Here is an 18,938-nt window from a genome sequence, read left to right on the forward strand (position 1 = left end):
GGATAGGCCTTGTTGAGGTCTGTGAAGTCGATACAGATACGCCACTTCCCATTTGATTTCTTGACCATTACGACGTTGGCGAGCCATTCTGGGTATTGGATTTCCCTGATGAACCCGACACTGAGTAGTTTGTCTACTTCTTCCTTAATATGTTTCTGTCTTTTAGTGGAGAATTGTATTTTTCTGTTTGATTGGCTTGAAGTTCGAATCTACATTTAGTTTGTGAACCGTGACATCGGAGGGGATCCCTGCATGTCTGAAGCGGACGAAGCAAAAACATCTGAGTTAGCCTTCGAAAATTCTTCAAGATCAGCCCTGGCCTTACCTGATAAGAGGGACCCAATTTGGACTGTCTGTTCTTCCGATTCGAGGAAAAGGGTATTCTTGGAGAGTTCGTCGACTGGTTCTCCCCTCGTCAACTCGATTCGAGGGTCGGTCCTGCATATGGAGAAAGTTTCTTTGGCGGCCTTCTCCTTTTTTAGCAGGCTGGCGTAGCACACTCGGACCTTCTCTTGATCGCCTCGGACTTCCCTGATACCGCGTCTTGTTGGAAATTTCATTTTTAGATGGGCAGTGGTCCCCAATTCATTTAGCGCAGGTCTTCCGATGATCGCATTGTATGTAGAAGGCACGCGTACCACCAGGAAAGTCTGCATGATAGTTCTTTGGGCGGGGTAGGTTCCAAACGTCACTGGTACCTTGATCTTTCCTCTCACTTTGATTTCTCCCCCAGAAAATCCAAAGATGGACCAGTCGACAGGTTCCAGGCGGTCCTTGTCAATATGCATCTTCTCGAAGGCACTTTGATGGAGCACGTTGACGGAGCTTCCGGTGTCCACAAAGATTCTGCCTACATTGAAGTTGGCAATGGCGAGGCAGACCACTACAGCGTCGTCACGAGGACGTTGTATATTCCCGTAATCCTTTTCAATGAAGGTGATGGGCAAATTGTCCGTCGGCTCTGGCCATGGTTTCTTTGAGGGGGTTTCCACGGAGTTGATTTGCCCAACATAAATCGCGCATCCTTCCTCAGTCGGTCCCCAGGAGGCGAGACCGGCGTAGATGGTGTCGATATTGCCGGCTATCTTTGGCGGCTGCTTTCTGCCTTGTGTACAGGAGAGCGCCTGCGACTAGGGGAGCGTTGTTCGTCTGAGGGTCGGCGAACTTCAGATTTGGGTTGGTGGCTCCTGGGTGGATTCTCGAGATAGCGATCGATTTGGCCGAGCCCCGCGAGTCTTTCGATCTCGTTTTTTAGGTGATAGCAACTGTCGGTGGTGTGGCCATGGTCCCGGTGGTAATGACAGTATTTGCTGGTGTTCTTTTTTCCGATGTTCCTCATCTTTTCCGACCATTGTATAGGTTCCCTGTCTCAGATTTCGTATAGAATGTTGGATACTGTGGTGTTCAAAGGGGTGTAGCTGACTTTCTCAAAGGGTGGGACCGGGGCTCGATGACTTGGTCGATCACGCCTGCTTATGGTTCGGACCCGCTTTTGATTCGTCTTTTCGCTTTTCTCTCCCTCGAGCGATTTCTAGTTCTCTTTCCATGGCGAATGATTTTTCGTTATTGATGTAACGGTCGGCAGTGGCCATGAATTCTTGGAGGTCGCGTGGGGGGTTAACATTCAAGGAAACTTTCATTTCGCAGTCCCGAATGGCATGTTGGAGGGCGGTGCAAACCATATCGAAGTTTGGTTCCTTGATTTGGTGAAGTTCCAAGCGGAATCGACTGATAAACTTTCGGAGGGTTTCATCACGCCCTTGTCTCAAGGCTAAGAGGGTGTCCGCTGCTTTCTGTCGGGGCCGACTGTTCACGAAATAGGTGGTGAATTCTTTCCCGAGTTCATGAAATGTTTCGATGGAGTTGGGTTTTAGTCGGTTGTACTAGTTGCTCGCGTCCTTCTTTAGGCATGCGGAGAAGGCTTTGCACATTGTTGCATCGGTAGCATTTCGGAGTACCATCGCCCGACGATAGGTTCGGAGAAACTCTAGCGGATCAGTTGCCCCCATCGTACAGATCCAGGCGAGGCATATCAAAGTTTGTAGAGATGGAGGCATCAGCGACCCTTGGGATGAAAGGGGAGGCAACTTCGTTGTCCCATACAGCCAAAAGATCTGGGTCGCACGACATCTTCATTTGTTGTTGGAGCTCTTTTACTTGGCATTGAAGGTCGGCGACAATGGAAGAATTTTCTAGCTCTTTTACTTGGCGTTGAAGGTCGGCGACAATGGCAGAATTTTCTAACTGGCGATCATCCCTGGACGGAATTTTCTCAGGAGGGTGATGCTCTTGACGAGTGAAATTTGCAAGCGTTGGCTCCGCCGGTTCATCACGTCTCTTTGGATGGTTCGCTTGGCGGAGATCCGACGGTAGGCTTGTGATTGACACTGACTCTTAATGGCAGAGGTGAGATCTCTTGTTCCGGGGGTTACGGCCTTCAGAGGATCCACGCTCCTCTGCAATGTCAGGGGGAGGGACGTCGTCAACGTGAGAGGCGGTGGTTGGAGGTGGGGCGGCGGCCGGAGGAGGGAGTCTCTGTAACACTTGCTGGAGGGCGTTAGCAACGTCTCCAAATTGTTGAGCGAGTTAGTTGAACATCGTCATGGTGACCGGAGTGTCATCGGAGAAAACCATTTCTCTGGTTTCAATAGGTTGGTCTGTCTGGTTTGTTTGACTTCTCGTCGTTACTCTATCGTTGGGTTGAGTTTGAGAAGGAGCTTTCAAGGCTTTCGACTTTGGCGTCAAGGTCCCACGAATGATGCCAATCTGATGGTGCCCAAAATCTGACTGCACGTACTAGCTAAGTCGAGCCTGTGATCCTGCGCTCACAAAGAAAGCGTCAGTGGGCCCGGAGTTACGGCTCCGGGCTGCCACTTCAACACTTAAGTCAGAGATGGGGAACACAGACAATGGACGATGAGTAGGGGGTAGGGCCAAGACAAGTTACCTGACAGATGGAGAGAAATTGGATTCGACCCCCTTGCTTGAGTGCGTAGGTGCCTTTTATAGGGGAGGGGACCCACGACGCCAGTCATGCCCTTGATTTTGTCCACGTGGGGCTAATGGGCGGCGGTTACAATTGTGGGGGCGTGATTCCCTGGAATTCTGGGGGGTGGTAGCCTTGGTAGGAATCTTTGAATTTGTACAGGGCGTATTTGGCGTAACGGTCACCCGGATTGGTCGCTTGACGGTGGGATTTCCGCAATCGTGCCCGATTTTCTTTGAAAGTTGGCGCCGATGTTAGGGAGAGCAGCCTTGGTGACATGCATGACCCGAATTTGGTGCGAGAGATCGGTACCGATTGTTTCTTTATATGAGTTCATAGGGAACTGGTTTTGTGCTTGGGGTTGATGTGAGGGTCGTTATCGGGTATACTGATTTTACCCCTAACAATCTTGCACTCACAAGATTGGTCTCATTGATCCTTTGGCGTCTAGTATCGAAGGGTGTCGCTCGACTCCTCCGTGCCTTCTTACTTATTCTAAAGATTTTCAGTCTTTTCAGGGAGCCAAAACTGCTTTGTTTTAGGGTGTTTAGCTCTTTCATAAGACTTTTAGGCTAGAATTGAGTCAAAAATTCATAAATCTTCTCCCCACTCTAATGCATTGGTTCTTGGCCTTTTATATAGACATGAAAATCAAAGGTTTTTAAGCATGTTTAGGTGATGTGGGACTAAAAGTCGTGCGAATATGGTGGCTTTTGAGTTTCTCTCTAATTTTAGAGATTTGCGACTGCAAGTGAAACACTAATTTGGGTATTGAGACACTTGCGAGAGCTGGCTCAGACCCTGGTTAACTGAGAATTGGGGGTTTGGTGCTTTGATGTTTCCAATGTATGTTCAGAAGTTTATGATCATTGATGACGTCATTGCGACAAATTATAGTCCTGCGTAAATTGGGGTGTCTAAACAAATATCGCATGAGATTTTTGATTCTCTCTCACGTGTACTTGTTTTAACGAAAAAATAAAACAAATGACGGTGGTAATGTTGCCATTTTTAATAAAGAAAAGAAAAGTGATCAAAATGCAGGAAGACGGGGTGGATATATCATTTCCCAAAAGACTACTTTAAGGAAAACTACACTAACATCAATCCCCGTAAAAATTTCTTAATTACCAAAGGGCAATTTCTGTAGCTTTAGTACTTGTTCAAGATGGTGGGCGGTGTCAGGCGGGTGAGCTTCCATCCTCGACCTCTCAGGCAGGATCCATCTCCCGTCGACGTTCCGAACCATCCCTTTGTTGTGGTCTTGACGCCACTGCGGTGGCACACCGTACTCATCTCTCAAGAAATCACAGCACTTGTTAACAAGCGCAATGTCACGTTTGTTGGCCAAGAAAAACCGGCGTCCCTTTCCATGGTAGCCGTCGACAAGATGAAGGTGGGCCTCCAAATTATGAGAACACCCCAAGTCATTTGTCGGTTTTAGGAACGGCGAATTGGTATGATCCAACGCCAATTCCACGCCCACATGAGCATAACTCCATGGAAATGAGATGGCCTCCTCAATGTATTTTTGGTACTGGAATTTCTCATTAGCGAATAAACCAGGAACAGTGGGCACCTTGTCGTGGACATTGATCACCCTCAATACCTTCACGTTAAGCTCTTCGCAGCGTTCTTTAAACCTGAGATTTCCAACTCTGGGTCCAGAGAAAGAGAAGACGGTGATGGGGATTTTGCTACCATCGACCACGTTGACTTTCATCTCGGCCAGGTCATAGGCGCTTATCAAAGCCAAGGCAGCTCCAAGGCTATGTCCAGTGATGGTAATGCTTAGTTTCTCGCCTTTATATCTTTCCACCAACCGTTTGATCTCGGCCAAAATCTGATCCCGAGCAGAGAAGGAGCAGTAATTGCACTTGTGTTCCTTTTCAGTGTACAGATCAAAAAACCCAGATTCGATCTTGATGGACTGGTCTCGGCTAAAGTGGGTAGGACAGAGAATGTCTTTAAGGTCATGGATCCATTCGAGGTAGGTAACGGTACCTCGCCAGGCCACCACGATGTCTCGTCTTCCTAATCGCTTTATCTCATTAGGGTCTTTGGTTACTGCAACATAACCCATCCAGTTGGCGTGTTGGCTCCATACTTTTCTGGCCTTCGATTTTTGAAAGAAGTTTGGGAGGTTTATGTTGGAAGTGGCGTAGAGGTATCGGCTTATTTCGTAGCCTCGGTAGGCCATTTCGAGCTTTTCAAAGAATTGGGAGCCTTGGTATTTACATGTCCCGCAGTATTTGGAATATGGGTCGAAGTCGAAAGCATCGTAACAGGACTGAGCGAACTCGCCATAGTGGATGATTTCGTTGCGGAGGAGAGGATTCATGGGGTCTAAGAGTCCTTCCCAGTTGTTGCACCCTTGAATTTCTCTCCAGATTTCTTGGATGTTCTCCTCTTCGTTGTTCTGATCTTCTTCAGCCGAGAGTGTGTAACTTGTGAGTTGTGCACATCTCGGTACGGAAACTTTCATCTTTGATGGTTTGAGATTTTGAGCTAGGGTTCTGGGTTGGATTTGTTCAGGCCTGCATGGAAAATGAACTCGTGTGATCTGATTGGCGTAACAGCTAGAGATTACCACATACAGCGATGTCATGATGTATTCGTCCTGACTATCAGCTTAGAGGCTGATCGAGGGAGTTAAGAGTGGGGAGATAGGTTTTTGTAGTTGTTAATGTGATTCAAAAGAGGAGAGAGAATTGAATGCGGGGGGGGGCGGGGGGGTGGGGGGGCGGGGGGGTGGGGGGGCGGATGGAATCGCTGGTGTGATTTAAAGAAGGCTCACATTATTGCAACCTTGTTTCGTAAGATATTTGACTGCGGGGAACGAATATTCCAGAGATGATAGTAAAAATAGCTAAGCAGGTCTTCGTCTTCGATACAGGCGGCGCATGACAAGTCATACATCTTTACATGGCAAGTTGGTCTCCACTAGCTAGTAAAAGGGGCATGTGTGTGTGTTAATGGGTGTTGTACGTCGGTTGGTGGGTGTGCTTTTCTCTGCTTTAGTGACCAGACGCCCCCCTCCACTCACCACGATAGACACGGACATGTCTTTATCCGGACAGTTCATCGATTTTAATATACTGGAAATCATCTGATGTGATAACGTGACAGAGCTTGCTATGTAGGATCAGGATGCTTATCACCGTTGGTTCTTGATGGAAAGTTTTTTCCATTTCTTGCTCTGTTTGGTTGCCGGGTTTTTTTTGTGCCTGGGAGTTTTGTGGGAGAGTAAGTTAAATTTTGGTCCCATCCCATGTTTGGTTGCCTTTTAGCACTAGGTTTATTTTAATCCCACTCTTGTAATGATTACTTGTGGGGTGAATTTTTTAATCCCCACTTTTGTAATGATTGCCTTTTCATCCCATCCCAAGATAACCCCAGGAACCAAAATAAACTCAGGAACCAAAAATAAGCTTGAGAAGAATTTTTTTCTACCCAACAGTTCAAGCAACCAAACAAAGGTTTTTTTTTCTCCCACCATATCTCCCAGGGTATTTTTTTTCTCCCACATAACCAAACATGGGATTTTTATTTTACCAGGATACTTCCAGGACTTTTTTTTTCCCACCTATCTCCCAGGGTATTTTTTTCTCCCACTTAACTCCCGGGAACAAAAAAAACCCGGCAACCAAACAGAGCATTAAGGAGTGGTTGTAACGAGCGGGTGGGTTTCACATGCTCTCTGTTTTAGGGCGATGAAAAATTCACACCTGTCTAGGATAATTCGCATCCCCTATAGAGGACGGTATGGCAGATTTTAGCGCTTTTCAACGTCGCTTCAGGTTACAGGAGTGCAAATTCAGCATTGCCCTATAAATTTTGAGAAAAGTACGGATTGAGGATAATAATTGCAACATAGTACGAATTGCGGATACCTTTTATCTTATTTAGAAAACACCCATGTTCTTCAAAAAGTGGTCCACAGAAGACACTAATGCCCTTCTTGACAGAATCAGTACCAGTCATGATTCTTTTTGTAGCCACAGTTTTTTTACTTTAGTAATGTCTTCGAGAGAAACTGGGGCTGCGTTTAATACATTTCATGTCCCCTCGTCCCCCATAAATGTAGGGGACGCTGGCGTGCTGCACAAGGCCACATTCGCTGTAATCCTTTGGTTCGTTTGAACATTTGTTTGAACCCAAAAAATCATGGGTTCGTTTTAATCTTAGCCGTCAGCAATAAGTAGAGACATCAATACATAGACAGGTGGATCCTTGGCACGTGGACAAATATTGATGAAACGGTAGCGTCTTTATTTACTACTAGCTTTGGTTTGGTTTGAACATGCATTTGAACCCAGAAAACCTTAGGTTCATTTAAATCTTGGCTGTCACCCATAAGTAGAGACCGTTGGATCCTTGACAAGTGGACATATTTCGATGTACTTGAAATATTCCGGTCGTGTACTCGATATTCCGATGGCGTACTCGAAATTCCGGCAGCGTACTCGATATGTTTGAACACGTGTTTGAACCTAGAAATTCCGGCAGTGTACTTGATATTCCGGCAGCGTACTTGATATTCCGAGAGCGTACTGGAGATTATGGCGCTTACTCGGGACTCTGGCAGCTTACTTGATGTGTTTGAACATGTGTTTGAATCAAGAAATTCTAGTAGCGTACTTGATATTCCGGCGGCATACTCGAGATTCTAGTGGCGTACCCGATAACTTGACCCTAAGAAGTTAATACACAAACTGAATACCGACAACGTTCCAAACAATCTTTAAAATTCGCTCGCGCTTTACATAAGGGAAACAACGTTTATATGTGATAACAACAATGTCTATTTGAAAACGTCAGCGCGATCCCCTTTATTTGATGTGTATAGACATAAGCGTGGAGAGGAAGTGACGATTACTTGTGCAATTCCGTCAGCGTCCTACATTAACGGGGAACGAGAAATGCATTAAATGCAGCCCCATTTTCTCATTAAAAAATGCTAAATAATGAAAAATGGGGCTGCAAATAGAATGATTGAGGTGTACCGACTTGCACCAAATAAGATGAGGCTATTTGGGCTCTTATTATGTTAAGAAGCGCATTGGGGTTTTTTTTTCCACCCGTTTTTGAAGCATCGTGCGTGTTTCGTCGATAAGATGAAAGGTGTCCGCTTTCCGTACTGTTAGGCCCAAAATTAGTAACAGATGAGGCAGTGACGAAAGAGCTGATCTGGCGGGTCCAAACTGCTGAACTGATTGCGAATTATGTCTTGCACAGAAGTACACGAGGTCAGAAGGCCAACTCGGAGTCGTAGCTCCGGACGGGCCCTTCGACACTCAAGTCAGTAATGGGCACAAAATTGGAAAAACCAAAGCTAGAGATGATGGCTTTTTTAGGGATTCGGTCCCCTTACCTTTGAGCCTTAGGAAGCTTTTTATAGTGGAGTTTTGGGTATTGGATTACCCTTTTGCCCTTGCGGACAGGTGTCAGCCTATTAGTGGATCAAACTTTACCCTTTCCTTCATGCCCTTAGATAGGTGCAAGATTGTGGTTGAGCAAGGTTTACACTTGATCTTTCCTTTTTTAGGCTGTAATGACCCTATTGCCCCTTGTTGGGTGGTGAGCATGTGGGCTTGCCTTGGTGCCACGTGTTGATCCGTGAGTGGGGGATCTTTTTACAGCCCATCAGATGCCCCCACTTCCTTAGACCGATGAGGGGTGAGGAAGTAGTTGTGCACCATATCTTCTGCAGTTTGTCTTAATATGCTTATCTGCTAGGTCGGCCATGGTAGGTCGACTGGCTCAGGTCGTCCGACTCAGATCGGCTGGTTCAAGGATGAACTGGAAAATATTTCAGGTCGGCCGATTCAGGTCGGCTGGCTCAGGTCGTCAGCTTCAAGTCGGCCGAAAAATCAATGAGCTATAACTTAGCCTTCTGTAGGTTAAGTTTTACCCACACGTTTATCCAGTTCGGCTGGAGATGTTCTAAATGGCTTAAAGGACTGAATTTTGAGGCCAAATATCCTGGTCGGCCTGAGATGTTCTGAACAGCTTGAAGAACTGGATTTGGAGGCCGAATATCCTCGTCGGCCTGAGATGTTCTGAACGGCTTGAAGAACTGGATTTTGAGGCCAAATATCCTGGTCGGCCTCAGATGTTCTGAACGGCTTGAAGAGCTGGATTTGGAGGCCAAATATCCTGGTCGGCCGAAGATGTTCTAAACGGCTTGAAGAACTGGATTTTAAGGCTAAATATCTTATTCGACTGGAGATGTTCTGAACAACTTGAAGAACTGGATTTTGAGGCCAAATATTTTGTTCGGCTTAAGACGTTCTGGTCGTCCTGAAGAACTGGATTTGGAAGCCAAATATCATGTTCGGCTTAAGACGTTCTGGTTGTCTTGAAGAACTGGATTTGGAAGCCAAATATCCTGTTCGTCTTAAGACGTTCTGGTCATCCTGAAGAACTGGATTTGGAGGCCAAGTAATCTTGTTCGGCTTAAGACGTTTTGGTCGTCTTGAAGAACTGGATTTGGAAGCTAAATATCCTGTTCGGCTTAAGACGTTCTGGTCGTCTTGAAGAACTGGATTTGGAAGCTAAATATCATGTTCGGCTTAAGACGTTCTGGTCGTCTTGAAGAACTGGATTTGGAAGCTAAATATCCTGTTCGGCTTAAGACGTCCTGGTCGTCTTGAAGAACTGGATTTGGAGGCCAAGTAATCCTGTTCAGCTTAACACGTTCAGGTCGTCTTGGAGAACTAGACTTGGAGGCCAAGTAATCATGTTCAGCTTAAGACGTTATGGTCGTCTTAAAGAACTGGATTTGGAGGCCAAGTATCCTGTTCGGCCATACTTGTTCTGAACGGCTGGATGATCTGGATTTGCAAGCCAAATATGCTGTTCGGCCTAAGACGTTCTGGTCGTCTTGAAGAACTGGATTTGTAAGCCAAATATCTTGTTCGGCTTAAGACGTTCTGGTCGTCTTGAAGAACTGGATTTGGAAGCCAAATATCCTGTTCGGCTTAAGACGTTCTGGTCGTCTTGAAGTACTGGATTTGGAAGCCAAATATCCTGTTCGTTTTAAGATGTTCTGGTCGTCTTGAAGAACTGGATTTGGATGCCAAGTAATCCTGTTCGTCTTAAGACGTTCTGGTCATCTTGAAGAACTGGATTTGGAGGCCAAGTAATCCTGTTCGGCTTAAGACGTTTTGGTCGTCTTGAAGAATTGGATTTGGAAGCCAAATATCTTGTTCGGCCTAAGATGACCAGAAATTTGTCTTGTAGCGGATAACGCTATATCCTGGTCGGCTTGAGATGACCAGAATTTTGTCTTGTAATATTCTGGTCAGCTTGAGATGGCCAGATTTTTGTCCCGCTATATCCTGGTCGGCTTGAGATGACCAGAAATTTTTCACGCTATATCCTGGTCGGCTTGAGATGACCAGAAATTTGTCTCGCAATATCCTGGTCGGCTTTAGATGACCAGAAATTTGTCTTGAATCGCGCTATATCCTGGTCGACTTGGGATGACCAGAATTTTGTCTTGTAGCGGATGACGTTATATCCTGGTCGGCTTGTGATGACCAGAATTTTGTCTTGTAGCGAATCATGCTATATCCTGCTCGGCGTGAGATGACCAGGAGATAGCGCAATCCACTAAAAGACAAAATTGAATTTTGTCTTGTAGCAAATCACGCCATGTCCTGGTCGGGTTCAGATGACCAGAAATTTTTCGCGCTATATCCTGGTCGGCTTGAGATGACCAGAAATTTGTCTCGCAATATCCTGGTCGGCTTGAGATGACCAGAAATTTGTCTTGAATCGCACTATATCCTAGTCGGCTTGGGATGACCAGAATTTTGTCTTATAGTGAATCACGCTATATCCTGGTCGGCTTCAGATAACCAGAATTTTGTCTTGTAGCGCATCGTGCTATATCCTGATCGACTTGATATGACCAGAAATTTGTCACGCAATATCCTGATCGGCTTGAGATGACCAGAAATTTTTCACGCTATATCCTGGTCAGCTTGAGATGACCAGAAATTTGTCGCGCAATATCCTGGTCGGCTTGAGATGACCAGAAATTTGTCGTGCTATATCTTGGTCGGCTTGAGATGACCAGAAATTTGTCTTGAATCGCGCTATATCCTGGTCGGCTTGAGGAACGGATGAACTGGAAACTGATTCAGGTCAGCCGGTTCAAGTCGTCCGTCTCAGGTCGGCCGAAAAACAGATGAGCTACAACTTAGCCTTCTTCATGTTAAGTTTTACCCACGCGTTATATCCAGTTTGGCTAGAGATGTTCTGAACGGCTTGAAGAACTGGATTTTGAAGTGAAATATCTTGTTCGGTCGTAGATGCTTTGAACGACTTAAGACAACCAGGATTTTGAAGTGAAATATCATGTCCGGCCATGTGTGCTCTGAACGGCTGGACGAACTGGATTTTGGAATGAAATATCATGTTCGGCCATATACGCTCTGAACGGCTTTAGACAACCAGGGTTTTGAAATGAAATATCTTGTCCGGCCATGTGTGCTTTGAACGGCTGGACGAACTGGATTTTGAAGTGAAATATCCTGTTCGGCCATATATGCTTTGAACGGCTTAGGACGACCAGGATTTTGAAGTGAAATATCTCGTCCGGCCATGTATGCTCTGAACAGCTGGACGAACTGGATTTTGGATAGGTTTATTCGTGTTGTATCTCGGCCATGTATATCTGTGTTGTATCCGAGTCGGCCAAATTCTGGTCGAACTGGTCATCACGGCGAGCTTTAGCTAATCCTTTTTGGATAGGTTTATTCGTTGCATTAGTAACGACTCGATCTTCGACCTAGCTCGAGGCAGGCTTTTGGTTCGGAGCGAGACGTTCAAATTGAGTTAGAAATTAGCATTTTACAGTTTCAACCGAACGGATCAGTTTCAGGCCCAACTCGAGGTGGACCTTAGGCTTTAGGCATGTCCAACCCGAGCTGGGACTCAGGTTTTTGGACTTATGTTTATTCTAACCGAGCAGGTCGGTCTTAGGCCCAACCCGAGGTGGACCTCAGGCTTTAGGCATGTCCAACCCGAGCTGGGACTCAGGTTTTTGGACTTATGTTTATTCTAACCAAGCAGGTCGGTCTTAGGCCCAACCCGAGGTGGACCTCAGGCTTTAGGCATGTCCGACCCGAGCTCGGACTCAGGTTTTTGGACTTATGTTTATTGTAACCGAGCAGGTCGGTCTTAGGCCCAACCCGAGGTGAACCTCAGGCTTTAGGCATGTCTGACCCGAGCTGGGACTCGGGTTTTTGGACATATCCCTCTTGTTTCCTTTGGAAAGCATTTTTGCCGACCACCTAATGAGATCTTCTTCTCTAATCGCAGCCAAGATGCGGGTTCTTGACGTGTTGATGGGCGTGTAGCTCTCTTCCCTTCTCCGATGGCTCCTTTCTCTTCTTAGAGGCTTATCCTCCCTACGTTGCTTCGTAGGGTTTCTCTTTCGAAGTTCTCCTCTGGTTCGAATCTAGTGCAGCTAGCGTCTCTTTTACGGATATATACTCTTCGGTTCCAGTGATGAGATCCACCAAGGAGTGTGGGTTTCAACAGGCTACAGTTCGTCAGAATTCATTAGATTTGGCTCCCGCGAGGAGCGCATTCGTGGCGGCCGAGGGATCTAGGTTCGGGACTTAGACGGCCTCTCTGTTGAATCGGCTCACGAACGCTTTCAGAGACTCGCTGTCCTCTTATTTTAACACCATTAAGGATGCCGCTGTCTTTCGTGGCCTTCGACTACTCATAGAGTGTCAGACCAGATCATCCCCAAACTCCTCAAAATTGTCGATGGAGTTTGGTTTAAGGCGTGAGTACCAATCTCTTGTAGCACCAGTTAGTGTGGTTAGGAAGGCCCTGCAAAGGAATCCATCGGAGGCACCATGCAGGAGCATCATGGTTCAGAACATCTCCAAATGATCAACGGAATCAATTGTTCCATCATATTGCGGGAATGACGGCATCTTGAACCCTTTCGGCGCTGGTGCACGCAATACTTTGTCTGTAAAAGGTGGCCTGCTTGAGAACGTCTTCGAGATAGGCCAACCTTGATCTTTCGCTAGCTCTTCAATTCGGTGGTCCATCTCCTTGAATCTTCGTAGCATCGGATCAACCCTTCTTTCTATTCGGCCGACAGGCCTGTTTCTTTCCTCTATAGTTGGACTTGCGGCTGAGTCGGAATGGCTTTCTGAGCTCCTTCGACGATGCCGAGATTTTTCTATATGCGCACGGTCCTCCTTGGCTCGGTGTCTCTGCACTGATGGAGACCGTGACCGGCGTCTGTGGTAAGGCTCCGTCTGGGCGTGTCTCGTCCGAGAGTGATGGACTCGCCTCGAAAGGGAGTGATGGATCTGATTACGATGGGGAGGTACTGGTTCTTCTCTGGGAGGGTCTAACCTCTCTGGCGGAGGTCGGGAAACCTCTGGGAGGAGTTGCTGATGTGCTTGTTGAATCAGATTTTTGTACTGATCAACAAGGGTAGTTATTTGTTGAAAAAGAGTTTGGATCTGTTCAGGCGTAGGAGCAGGAATCAAATGCTCCGAGTGAGCTGGGTTCAGTTCCGCAGCTACCAAAGGAGCCACAATCTGTGAAGCGACTCTCTCACTTCGAGTTCTGCAGTGCGTTTCAGGTCTGGTCACCCGCGCAGGGGGTACTCGAGCAGTTCTCTGCCCTGCCATTTGTGATGAGACTCTGAACAACTTTTAGTTCGGGGTCCCACGGATGGGGCCAATCAGTTAGGCCCAAAATTGGTAACAGATGAGGCAGTGATGACGGAGCTGATCTGGTGGGTCCAAACTACTGAACTACTTGAGAATTATGTTCTGCACAGAAGTACACGAGGTTGACACTCAAGTCACTAATGGGCACAAAATTGAGAAAACCAAAGCTAGAGATGATGGCTTTTTTAGGTATTCGGTCCCCTTACCTTTGAGCCTTATGAGGCTTTTTATAGTAGAGTTTTGGGTATTGGATTACCCTTTTGCCCTTGGGGACAGATGTCAGCCTATTAGTGGATCAAACTTTACCCTTTCCTTCATGCCCTTGGACATGTGTAAGATTGTGGCTGGGCAAGGTTTACACTTGATCTTTTCTATTTTAGGCTGTAATGACCCTATTACCCCTTGTTGGGTGGTGAGCATGTGGGCTTGCCTTAGTGCCATGTGTTGATCCGTGAGTGAGGGATCTTTTTACACCCCATCATGTACTATGTTGCAATAACGCCCACGTTTCGTACTTTTCTCATGGATTTTTTTTTATTGATGGGTAGCAAGTAGAAGTCTGTTCGCTAGAAAATCTACAGTCATTTATTGGTTGGGCCAAGCCCCCAGTAGGAGTGACAATCAAGATAAGTACCGTATAAGGAAGATGCGTGCAGTTAAGCGCAATGACGGATAGATGAAAGTTCCAAATGATACGTTGCCACAAAGATCTAAAAGGAAAAACCTGAAAAACAAGATATAATTTTTCAAAAAATAAAAAAATGCCTCTATAATTTTAACCCCCGAACCGAAATCACTATTGGGCTCATGACAACGCCGCATCATATATATATATATATAGAGTTCCTAAACCACTCATTTGAAAGGCCCTTAGATGGATATGATGCCTACAAAAAATTAGGTCCATAGGATCATCCTAATCCTTCCATTTATGGAGGTTAAAAATTGGCAAATTTATGGAGGTTTATATCCATCCATTTCAACCTCCACAAATGGAAGGGTTAGGATGATCCTATAAAGTTCATTTTTTGGGGACACCCTATCTATGTGAGAGCCTATCAAATGAATGCTTTGGATCATCCAAACAAAGCAGGCCTCTTATGTTTTTAAGCGCCACCTCATATAAGCTATATGAGGTGACACCTTAGGAACTCTATTCTCATATATATATATATATATATATATATATATATATATATATATATGTATGGTAAAGTGATTGTGAGCGGCCTCTCATATAAGCTTATATGAGGTAACCGCTAAAAACATGGTGGGCCCATATTTTTCGGGTGATCCGAACCGGTTATCTGATAGGCCCTGACATAGATAAGGGGTGCCCAAAAAATCAGCTCCATAGAATCATCCCAACCCTTCGTAATGTGAGGGGAAAGAGGGGAAAATGGACGGGTAAGTGGGCAAATTTATACCCGCCCATTTTCCCCTCTTTCACCTCGACAGTTCAAAGGGTTGGGATGATCCAATGGAGCTGATTTTTTGGGCACCCCCTATCTATGTCAGGGCCTATCAAATGACCGGTTCGGATCACCTGAAAATTGTGGGCCCACCATGTTTTTAGTGGTCACCTCATATAAGCTTATATGAGCGGCCGCACACAATCACTTTCCCCATATATATATATATATATATATATATATATATATATACCAAAAATCAGCTCCATAGGATCATCCTAACCCCTCCCTTTGTGGAGGACAAAAATGGGCAGATTTGTAGACAAATAATGTCTGTCCATTTTTACCTCCACAAATGGATGGGTTAGGATGATCCTATGGAGCTGATTTTTGGTACACACCCCATCTATGTAAGGGCCTTTCAAATGAATGCTTTGGATCATCCTAACAAAGTAGGCCCCAATGTGATTGGGTGCTTAAGCTCACCATAAGTTTGGTGAGCTTAAGCTCACCAACACTTTCCTCATATATATATATATATATATATATATATATATATATATATATATATATATATATATAAATATGTGAGAAAACGGTTCCTACACATATGTGTAGAGAGTTCTCTACACACTAGCTTAAAATACAGTGGGGGCCCACATTGTTTGGGTGATCCAAGCCATCCATTTTAAAGGCCCTCACATAGATAGGGTGTCTACAAAAAATCAGATCCATAGGATCATCCCAACCCTACGATTTGTGGAGGTAAAATGGATGTCTTTAAACATTCACAAATTAGTCCAATTTTTGCCTTCACGGTTCGAATGGTTAGGATGATCATATGGATCTGATTTTTTGTGGACACCCTATCTATGTGAGGGCCTTAAAAATGAATGGTTTGGATTACCCAAATAATATGGCCCCCCAGTGTATTTTAAGCTAGTGTGTAGATAACTTATCTACACATGTGTGTAGGAACCATTTTCCCTCTCTCTCTCTCTCTCTCTCTTTATATATATATATATAATAAGCTGGGTGGAAAAGAAGAGAATTTTTTGTTTTTTTTTTAAAATTCTATGAGAATTACACATCACTTTTTTTTACTTTTTTTAACAAATGCACCCATTCAACACACATATTTTCAATCCTACCCCCTCCTTTATGCTTTTAATAAAGGCACCCATTAAAGCCATATAATTTCAATCTTACCCCCCTCCTTTATGGTTTTTTAATAAAAAATCTATAGGGTGATCTTAACCATCCGATTTAAGAGGAATTATGGAAACATCTATAGATTTGAGGGCTAGGATCAGCCTACAGAAATGATTTTTGGGGCACAACCTATTTATGTTGTGTTCCATCACATGGACGGTTTGGATCAACCTATGACGTGGTCCGTATAGTTCTTTGTCGGCCCGTGCATTGCACGCACCCATTAAAGCCACATAATTTCAATCTCACCCCCTCCTTTATGGTTTTTTAATAAAAAATCTATAAGGTGATCTTAACCATCCGATTTAAGGGGATTTATGGAAACCTCTATAGATTGGACGGCTAGGATCAGCCTATGGAAATGATTTTTGGGGCACAACCTATTTATGTTGTGTTCCATCACATGGACGGTTTGGATCAACCTATGACGTGGTTCGTACAGTTCTTTGCCGGCCCGTGCATCGCACGGGGTTTTTTTACTAGTATACTATATAGTAGAAAAGAAAAGAAGAGAATTTTTTACTCTATATATATATATATATATATATATATATATATATATATATATATATATGAGAAAACGGTTCTTACACATATGTGTAGAGAGTTCTCTACAGACTAGCTTAAAATACAGTGGGGGCCCACATTGTTTGGGTGATCCAAGGCATCCATTTTAAAGGCCCTCACATAGATAGGGTGTCTACAAAAAATCAGATCCATAGGATCATCCCAACCCTACGATTTGTGGAGGTAAAATGGATGTCTTTAAACCTTCACAAATTAGTCCAATTTTTGCCTCCACAGTTCGAATGGTTAGGATGATCATATGGATCTGATTTTTTGTGGACACCCTATCTATGTGAGGGCCTTAAAAATGAATGGTTTCGATTACCCAAATAATATGGCCCCCACTGTATTTTAAGCTAGTGTGTAGATAAGTTATCTACACGTGTGTAGGAACCGTTTTCTATATATATATATATATATATATATATATATATATATATTATAGCAGAAGAGAAATTAGAGAAGTTTTTGAATATTTCCAAAATTCTGTGAGATTTACATGTTAGCCTTCTTTGCTTTTCTCACGAAATACACCCCAGTAAACTATTTAATTTCGGTCCTACCCCTGTGTAAGCATATACAAAGCCAGATATGTTTTTTTTCTTTTCCTTCAAAAAACCATTACTTTGACGCATGTACTCTCATATGAATTAAATGCATGAGAGGAAAAAAACATAAAAAGTGGCAAACAACCCATTCTCTCTCCCTTGAATTTTACCATTCACCCCTTTGCTGCTGTGTGTATTAAGTACATACATGAAAGGGTAAAATCGGGACTCTGGAATCCTTTATGCTACGTGTCCTCGGTAGTAAGAGATATTTATCTATCTATATAATAAGATACGGAAATTCAGAATTTGTTTTTACTTTGTTGAAAAAACCATTAGCTTGACAGGTGGAAGATTAAAATGTTTAGGGATTTGCTAGCATCCATCATAGAAGACATGTCGCAGATGTTCTGTTGCAGATTTTCTCTTCATTCACGAGGTGGCTGCTGCCAGTTGCAACAAACCATCCGTGAAATGCCTTTAGCATTGGACGTTAGCACATCCCAAATGTTATGTTGATCAAAAGTCAACATTTGCGGCTGTTAGCGCATACCATAGGATGATCCAAACCGTCCATTTGATGGCTAAAACCATTATCAAGCCCCACTATTGGATGATCCAAACCATCTATTTGATGGCCAGCATATCTCCCACGTTATGGATGCTCTGTGGGGCCCACTTCATATAAATGTATGCCATTTCCCGTTGATAAATTCACCCCCTTCTACAGTTCTACTACAAGATTCCCCCCTATATTTCAAAATGGACTATACAGCCCACACCATAGGATGATCCAAACCGTCCATTTGATGGCGACAATGTAAAAACACTATCCAACACCCACTATTGGATGATCCAAACCGTCCATTTGATAGCCACAATGTAAATAGGTAACAAATTTCTTTCGAAGATTTAGAGGGATATTTCCAATCCCACTCATTGTGTTAGTTTTGTATTACCATTGTAATCATGTCCCTTGCTCCCTTTTAACTTCTCTGAATCAAAACTAACTTCTGATTGAAATAATTATAATCAATGCATTACTTTATGGTTTTTTAATAAAAAATCTATAGGGTGATCTTAACCGTCCGATTTAAGGGGAATTATGGGAACCTCTATAGATTGGACGGCTAGGATCAGCCTATGGAAATGATTTTTGGGGCACAACCTATTTATGTTGTGTTCCATCACATGGACGGTTTGGATCAACCTATGACGTGGTCCGTACAGTTCTTTGACGACCCGTGCATCGCACGGGGTTTTTTACTAGTACTATAATAAGCTGGATGGAAAAGAAGAGAATTTTTTGATTTTTTTGAAAATTCTATGAGAATTACACATCACTTTTTTTGACTTTTTTTTTAACAAATGCACCCATTCAACTCACATATTTTCAATCCTACCTCCTCCTTTATGCTTTTAACAAAGGCACCCATTAAAGCCATATAATTTCAATCTTACCCCCCTCCTTTATGCTTTTTTAATAAAAAATCTA

General features: G+C 44.1%; 1 protein-coding gene across 1 annotated transcript; it reads right to left on the reverse strand.

The window, feature by feature from the left end:
• Positions 1-3,974: 3,974 nt before the first annotated feature.
• Positions 3,975-5,731, reverse strand: LOC143853308 (phospholipase A1-Igamma3, chloroplastic-like). Its single transcript, XM_077363026.1, has one exon. The coding sequence runs from the start codon at positions 5,592-5,594 to the stop codon at positions 4,110-4,112; it is 1,485 nt and encodes a 494-aa protein (XP_077219141.1). The 5' UTR covers positions 5,595-5,731; the 3' UTR covers positions 3,975-4,109.
• Positions 5,732-18,938: the final 13,207 nt, after the last annotated feature.

Source organism: Tasmannia lanceolata, unplaced genomic scaffold (genome assembly GCF_043159265.1).
Source record: "Tasmannia lanceolata isolate RefF3 unplaced genomic scaffold, GAP_Taslan_0.1 ptg000019l, whole genome shotgun sequence".
Taxonomy (NCBI): Eukaryota; Viridiplantae; Streptophyta; class Magnoliopsida; order Canellales; family Winteraceae; genus Tasmannia; species Tasmannia lanceolata.

What these genes read in the sequence shown, in the direction of transcription:
- LOC143853308 (XM_077363026.1), bottom strand. Translation starts at nt 5,594, where the DNA reads ATGACATCGCTGTATGTGGTAATCTCTAGCTGTTACGCCAATCAGATC.